The following is a 7,383-nucleotide window of genomic DNA, read 5'->3' on the forward strand; positions in this document are numbered from 1 at the left end:
AAGCTTAAAATTAATGTATACCTATTTCACGGTTATTTATAATTTATTACAGTTTTTTTAGAAGACTTGATTCTCGTTCGTTTGGAACATTCGATAGAAAAAGTTAAACACTCGTACATTGATATCTATCGTTCGCAAGATGATTAAACCATTAACGGATAAATAAAATTCTCATTTCTAAACAGTGATGAAAAGCGTGACGTTAGAATGAAAAAAAGATTCAAGGTAACGATGACACCACGACTCTCTAACTTTACATCAGCCTATTTTAATAGTTTCTCAAAGTTCCTAAATTTCTAAATGGAAAATTACCATGTGGTATCTTTCAATCATTTGCGTAAATTTCCTAACGTATCCCTGCGTATAACATTTATCTAACTTATCAGTCAGAGTAAATTACATGTACTAACGATGCTCGATCATAAAGAAAACTCGTAATCTTGTAACGCGAAAAATCCCAATGGTCAAAGTATACGTGTCTAACATTTACCTAACTTATCAGTAGATCGTGGACTTTTGTACGTTTATAGGAAATTTAAAAATGCAAATGTATATAGAATATGCGTACTGTACAAAACTATATGAAATATTCAAAATAGGATACTTGTTATATTTAATAAATGACACGAATCGTTCTTTGGATTCTGTCTTATCACTTACATTCACGAAAGTACAATATTACATAAGAAACTGTAGTCTACTTATGAGTGAAAATAAATTAAGTATCTTCACGATGTTTAGTCAGAAAGAAAACTAGTAATCTTGTAACACAAAGTATACGCGTCTAACATTTACCTAGTTTATCAGTCGAAGTACATTAAATATCTTAAAGACGTTCGATCAGAAAGAAAGCTCGTAATCTTTCAACACGAGAAAGTCCAATGGACAATGTATATACGCGTGGCGAAGACTAGATATACGCATTAACCGTGCTCTCTCTTCCTCTTAATACGCGATACAATACACCTACAATAAGCCGTTTATGCGAGCACCGCGTTACTCACACATGTCAGGCCAGGAAATCGCGCTCGATCATCTCGCTAGTAGTTACAACGCAACCCTCTGGGGGTGGAGAAGGTAGAGAAAAAGCACAAGGTTCGCAATATGGTACGTGATGCAGGTGAATAACATGGTGTCCCTTTGTAGTCATACGCAAACACATGCATTATACCGTCCATGACAGAGAGCGTTTACGTGACGCATATAGTAGAACGAGAAGAAGAAAACACACATTTCCTATCTCTGTCTATTGGAACGTCAGAAACGAACTGTCACTCTAGAGAAAGAGAAAGAGAGCCATAGATTGGTCGTATGTACTCACCGATTTGTAATATCACGCGAGGTAGCACGATCCACCGAGCCTGGAGTCGTTCCCGTGGGTCAAATGATCCTGACGAGCTCCATGGTTTTGCCGAACTACGGACGCACTCGTGAATTCGTCCCTCGCTGCTCTGGCTCCTCTGTCACGGTACACACGAGAACCCTTTCGATCGTTCTTTGCGTGCAGACTCGACGAAAGAGGTTTGACGGATGCGAGACTCGACCAACGCAAGCACTTACGACCACCTCGAAGGTCTGTTGCCAACTGACCCAGCCAGTGACAGCTCTTCGCCATCCACCACGTTTACCACCGTACCTCCAATAAAGTAACTATCGCAAGCTCTTGGGATGCCACTCCGATGCCGATCTGAAACCCCGTAGATCCTTTTATGACCAAATTCTTCTATATACCACGCGATTTTCCTGGAAAACCCGTATTATTAAATGCTACAGGACCTTATGGAACCTTATTCGTACTACAGAATTTATTTTAAACTTTGTTAAGATACTACAATTAGGTTTTATGATATACCAATAAAGATTTGGGTGGCAGGATATTAACATATGTATTTTAGACTTTCTCAGCTTGTTTGAAGGTTTAATTACGTATTTGAGTACAAGGGATTCTTCCTAATTAAATAAAGTATCAAAAATGGAGTTGTTAGATGTATTTCAAATGATTATTCTGATCGAAAGCTGAAAGTATGAGGAAGAAAGAAAGTAGAGGAAATATGGTCGAAAAATTTTTTTCGCGAAAGTTGTCAACACTGTCGATCATATGGCAATCAGCTGTAATTCACGTTTCTTCAATGGACATATGTTTGTATCTCATTTATGAAATAAGTGGCCAGAAAGATAACTAGCATGTATTGTTTGTAACAGATTAATGGTGCTTTCTGTAACACCGTATTTTATTGTTATTGCATGATAATATCAATTTAATACACGTGACTGCATTATTTATGCGGGTTTGAAATCTCTGAAGGGAGCATTTTAACTCAAGGTTAATTGATTTAACGGTTTATTATTTGACACTTGAATTAGATTAAGCAATTAAAATGTACGAAATTTGACGGACGACAATAAATTAACGATCGCGGAATTTTAACTATCTTTCTCCTTTAGAGAAAGATATTTAAAAAGAGGATTGTTTAAAAAGAATTTTTATTATTTCACAACTATCAGTACTTAACGCTTATGTAGATCTGTTACAAACTTAGAAGTATATGAAATTGTTTTAACTGTGTTTCAATGTGATATCAAAAACATAGTAAAAATGCAAATACCTATGAAATGTGTATATTGCTATGATTTAATCCATAAATGTTTTATTTACAAATATTTAACCATTTCTCAGAGTTGGAAATCTGAAACATGTTCCAGATGGTATACTAGTTGATAATATCAAAATCATGTCTTGATAAGACCATGGTGTGTAAGATAATTGTATTTATTCTCAGTCTTAACTGCATCACTTTTTGCCAGATTTCTTTATACCACCAGTGACAAGAGGACCCCTTTGACTTGCTTTCTTTGCAGCTTCAGCAAGCGCTTTCTGCTGTTCCTTTTGTTTTTGCTTGAATGCTACATCTTCTTCGTCCAATACTTTTGATTCCTTCTTCGGTGCCTTCAAGGGCTTTTTCTTACCACCTTCGCGACCAGACATTCTAAAAGTGAATTCCCAATTAGATATAATATTCTTAAAATAAACAATGAATTGCAATTTACTTATCTTAAAATGATAATATAAATCAAGATATAAAAAAGGAAAAACATTGGTTTAAAATGAGATAATGAGTTTCGAACATCATCAAATTACAAAAAAAAAAACGTTCTTGCAAAACATAACCTACGAAGTTTCTCTCATGTCAGAATCGATAATGTTACTAAGCTTATCAAAAATATTACATGGATTAAGCACGCAATTTAATATGGCCAAAATGTATGATGCAACAAGAGACATATTACGCATAAAACTTAAGACTATACCGAAACTAATATGAACAATGTGTGAAATAATCAAATGCATAAATTAGAACATGAACCTAATTTAAGTAAAAGTACACAATGGTAATAATCTTTTACCTTATAATACTGTAAAATTTGACAAATAATCCAATTAGTATTAAAAATTTAACGTATCAGAACTGAATACTCTTATTCAGGAACAAAGTTTGGTTAGCACGTCTCAAGCTGCAATGTCGCATGCATGCCATTCAATGCTTAAGATAGATTACGCTGCCATCTATCAAAAAAGAAGTGACGAACTAGTAACTTTTAATACTTGGGTTGCTATCTAGCGGCGAATTAGCGCAATCTAGAATTGGCGCAATCTAGAATTCTAAGGCGTCCACTACAAATAACGGTTTCATATCACTATTCTTGAACATAACTTTCCAACGAAAAAAGTAATAATATGTGTTGACACATTTGCTACTTGATTAAACAAGTACTACAAAAATTTGAGTTGTTAATGAAGATGAATTTAAATTTAATTGCGGCAGCATGTGAGGGAATGGGTATTGGTGTAAAAGGAACGTTACCGTGGAAACTTAAGTAAGAAATAATTAAGGTTATATTATAAATGTAAATAACGTAGCGCATTGTAATCTATTCCTTATCTTATAGAAGTGAAATGGCATTCTTTACGTCTATGACAACGAATACGAAAGACTCAAATAAAAAGAATGTTGTTTTAATGGGACGAAGGACGTGGGAATGTATTCCAGAGAAGTACAAACCATTAAAAAATCGAATAAACATAGTACTTACGTCACAGCCTTTGTAAGAACGACTCATTTTTATTAACGATTTGAAATTAAATTAATTTTTTAAATTTATAAAGAATAATTAACTATGTAGAGATTATGGGGATGATGCGATAGTATGCAAAAGTATTCCACATGCTCTCGAAGTTATTAAAAAACCTACATTAAAAGATCAAATCGAAGGTATATGGGTAATAGGTGGAAGTTCCGTATACAAGGTACAACATTTATACAAATCTCTGCTTAGGTCCTATTCCTTTAATTGTATTCTTAAAAATATGAATTTGCATAAATATCCACAGTCTAATACAAACAGTTTCATAGAAAAGATCTAATTGAAATTTTAGGCAGCAATGGAATCTCCAAACTTTCACCGATTATATTTGACAAGAGTAAAAAAGCATTTTGTTTGTGACACCTTTTTCCCAGCTATTCCTAATAATTTTGTTTTGATAGAGTAAGTATTCTTATGATTTTTCTTAACTATCCCAAATAATTTTATTTTACCACATGCTCAATTATTTTTATTTTTTTTATTTTCTTCATCATTTTCTTCATTTATTTCATATTTGTTTCCTTTTTCATTACTTCAGCGATCCTAACATTCCTCAGGGCGTTCAAGAAGAAAATGATATACAATTTGTATATGAAGTGTATGAAAAAAAATAGATTTTTCTATCTGAAAATTAATTAAAAGTAAAAATGTGAAATTTTGATCTTTAACATTTTGGCTGCCACGCTGAAACCACCTGTTTCATTCAGGATGTCACAGTATTTTAACACAGTGCACTATTAGATGCAAGTTATGTTCTCATTTATTTTTTATTGATGTTCTAATGAAAATGTTTTTGTTTTTCTTTGGGCACTTTTTATTTGAAAGTATCTTCTATTTATTTATTTATTTTAGATTATTGTCCAATCTCTCTCTTCCAGATGAAAGTATCTTCTATTTATCAGTGGACTTATATGACTTATTTGACTACTTGCGAAGGATCGTCGTAGGTATTTGAAAAGATATTCCACAGGAAGCAATAAAACTATTGAATTGTTATAAAAGTAATACGAAAATAGTTTATTAAGAAAATTATTTAGAATGTAAAACTTTGAAGCATTCTATACAAAGCTTTGATCGGGAAAATTTGGACTATAAGTTGTTTTCTTTAAATTCTCCCATGTTCTTGATCGATCCGTTCGACGTCTTTTATCTGCATAACATAGTTTGCATGCGCTTCCGGACTCATTTTTCCGAACGGCGATATTGGGCTGACTCCGTCGAAGACAAGGATTTTTTGTATTTTCAGACAACCCTAATAATTTTGCAGTTAATAATTCTCTAAATCTTCTAGTCCTCCCTTGCTGCAATTTTCTGATACAGGTATTATTTCGTTATCAACGAACAGCTCGACACATCATATGGATTGACATCGCCAGGTAATTGCCTAACGAGGCCGTCTGTCTCAGGAAAAGAAAATGATTTCTGCCGTCCACTAAATTCATTCTATTCACCAAATTGAATTGTTCTTTCCTCGGTATCATCAGTTCTTTCTTCCTCAATGACCAATTCTTATAAAATCTCGTCAACATTATTCATTATCATTCATTACATTCAGTATCACTACGATTGCACTTATTAATATCCGAATCAGAATCAGACGATGTAATTCTATTTATATTTTTATTTCTAGTAAATCTGATTTCTTCCTCATCGCTACTATCCGAATTTGCGTAAGCCTCGTAAAAGTTTTCTTTTTCACTGCGATTTGACTCACTAAGAAATAAGTTTTCCATTTTTCTTTTCGACATTGTAAGGAATTAAGGCAGAGATTTTAAGTTATCTAAAATATCGGTGGGAGTACCAAGCAGAGTACGCTTGGTACAGCGACACTCGTCGCCTGAAGGAGATTTCATTGAAAACACGCGCGACAATAAACGTGTTAAACTGAGACAAATAAAGCTGACAAGAGCATAATATTATTTATTCATCAAGAACATGAAGAATGTTACGTCAAACATAATTTTCGTGACAACAGATACTTTTTATTTTTTATAATCCAAAATTATAATTAGATATAACGTTACGTTAAGAGAAACGAAATTCCTTAACCAGGTGGCCACTTCATTTGACGACCACCGAGGACATGTAGATGCAAATGATAGACCGATTGTGCACCATGCTTGCCATCGTTGATGACTAAACGAAATCCATCATTGAGACCTTGTTGTTTCGCTACCTTACGAGCAACTATCATTAAATGACCCAACAAAGTTTCGTCCCCGTCTTCGGCAGTTGAAAGTTGTGGAATTGGTTTTCGTGGAATCACCAGGAAATGCACCGGTGCTTGGCCGTTAATATCATGAAATGCAACGCACTAACACATTAAAAAATTTATTTCATTAGCAGAATTCTAACGACAAAGTAAATTATGTAAGAGTACGCTTCGAAGATTCTAAACGGTTACATATAGTATCATTTCGCAAAAGGAATTAAAAAATACTGAAAGAAATTAAGGAAAGCATCTATATACAGTAAGTTGACAAATAGAGAATTTGAATTAATTCGTTAATGTTACGGTTATAATATAGTACAAAATAAATTATGTACCTTAATTATACATACAACTATTACTAATTGCTATGAAGACATACAAACCAGTAAATAATCTTAAATTCTCATGACAAATATAATATTTGATATTTCGGAACAATATTCTTCCAATCATTTAATTCGATTTACCTGGTCATCTTCGTAAATGAAATTACAAGGTATTTCTTTACGCAGTATCTTTCCAAAAATTGTATCTTCTGAGGGAGCTGCAGTTTGGGCTTTTTCTACTTCGGTTGCCATTTTTCTCCAGCATGGAGTATGGTGTGATAGATTAGCATTGAAATATGGTAGACGTTTACATGTATTTATAGCGAGACTTAAAAGCAGTCTCATTTCGAAAGTACTTAAAATATCTTTATAGGCTTAATATGTTGTTCTTTCGAGTTCACACTGGAATAATTCACTAATTTAACGTTTATGTACATCAGTAAAATAATCGGGAATAGTTTAGGACAAAAAAGAGGGCAATGTCCAACACGCCATATCAGAAATTACAAGTGGCGGTAAATTTGAATCGTAAATTTGATGCTATTAGACCGTGGATATTTATCTAAATTCGTATATTTATGAACACAATTAAGAGGATTTAAGTAAAGATATTTCATATATTTTTACAGATTCTATTATTAGACTATCGACCGAATACTATTCTTTTTTTAATACAATTTCAGTTTAAGAATAGTTTCGATA

The 7,383-nt window shown here is 33.2% G+C and overlaps 4 protein-coding genes across 5 annotated transcripts in view; 1 reads left to right on the forward strand and 3 right to left on the reverse strand.

Annotated features, from left to right (window-relative positions):
* Window positions 1-1,619, reverse strand: part of LOC132911448 (atos homolog protein A) — a 44,152-nt gene extending 42,533 nt beyond the window's left edge. Inside the window, exon 1 of the mRNA XM_060968058.1 lies at window positions 1,322-1,619. The gene's annotated coding sequence lies outside the window, so the exon portion shown is untranslated. The remainder of the gene's footprint in view (window positions 1-1,321) is intronic.
* A 984-nt stretch (window positions 1,620-2,603) lies between these two features.
* On the reverse strand, window positions 2,604-3,549 carry LOC132911478 (translation machinery-associated protein 7 homolog). Its single transcript, XM_060968131.1, has 2 exons — window positions 3,406-3,549; window positions 2,604-2,987 (listed from the first exon to the last, which is right to left on the reverse strand). The coding sequence occupies exon 2, from the start codon at window positions 2,984-2,986 to the stop codon at window positions 2,792-2,794; it is 195 nt and encodes a 64-aa protein (XP_060824114.1). The 5' UTR covers window position 2,987; window positions 3,406-3,549; the 3' UTR covers window positions 2,604-2,791.
* A 115-nt stretch (window positions 3,550-3,664) lies between these two features.
* Window positions 3,665-6,220, forward strand: LOC132911471 (dihydrofolate reductase). Of its 2 annotated transcripts, none has more exons than XM_060968122.1 (5): window positions 3,665-3,876; window positions 3,949-4,104; window positions 4,183-4,306; window positions 4,436-4,545; window positions 5,022-6,220. In XM_060968122.1, the coding sequence occupies exons 1-5, from the start codon at window positions 3,794-3,796 to the stop codon at window positions 5,023-5,025; spliced, it is 477 nt and encodes a 158-aa protein (XP_060824105.1). In that variant the 5' UTR covers window positions 3,665-3,793; the 3' UTR covers window positions 5,026-6,220. The 2 variants fall into 2 exon arrangements, with proteins under 2 accessions (XP_060824105.1, XP_060824104.1); XM_060968121.1 differs by lacking the exon at window positions 5,022-6,220 and adding an exon at window positions 4,682-4,774.
* LOC132911474 (adenosine 5'-monophosphoramidase HINT1) lies at window positions 6,044-7,180 on the reverse strand. Its single transcript, XM_060968125.1, has 2 exons — window positions 6,823-7,180; window positions 6,044-6,457 (listed from the first exon to the last, which is right to left on the reverse strand). The coding sequence occupies exons 1-2, from the start codon at window positions 7,024-7,026 to the stop codon at window positions 6,188-6,190; spliced, it is 474 nt and encodes a 157-aa protein (XP_060824108.1). The 5' UTR covers window positions 7,027-7,180; the 3' UTR covers window positions 6,044-6,187.
* Window positions 7,181-7,383: the final 203 nt, after the last annotated feature.

This window comes from Bombus pascuorum, chromosome 10 (genome assembly GCF_905332965.1).
Source record: "Bombus pascuorum chromosome 10, iyBomPasc1.1, whole genome shotgun sequence".
In the NCBI taxonomy this organism is placed as follows: Eukaryota; Metazoa; Arthropoda; class Insecta; order Hymenoptera; family Apidae; genus Bombus; species Bombus pascuorum.

Coding starts and splice junctions, on each gene's coding strand:
- LOC132911474 (XM_060968125.1), bottom strand. CDS start 7,026: ATGAGACTGCTTTTAAGTCTCGCTATAAATACATGTAAACGTCTACCA. Junction 6,458..6,822: donor TCATTTACGAAGATGACCAG/GTAAATCGAATT, acceptor TTAATGTGTTAG/TGCGTTGCATTTCATGATAT.
- LOC132911478 (XM_060968131.1), bottom strand. CDS start 2,986: ATGTCTGGTCGCGAAGGTGGTAAGAAAAAGCCCTTGAAGGCACCGAAG.
- LOC132911471 (XM_060968121.1), top strand. CDS start 3,794: ATGAAGATGAATTTAAATTTAATTGCGGCAGCATGTGAGGGAATGGGT. Junction 4,105..4,182: donor GTACTTACGTCACAGCCTTT/GTAAGAACGACT, acceptor TTAACTATGTAG/AGATTATGGGGATGATGCGA. Junction 4,307..4,435: donor GTGGAAGTTCCGTATACAAG/GTACAACATTTA, acceptor TTGAAATTTTAG/GCAGCAATGGAATCTCCAAA.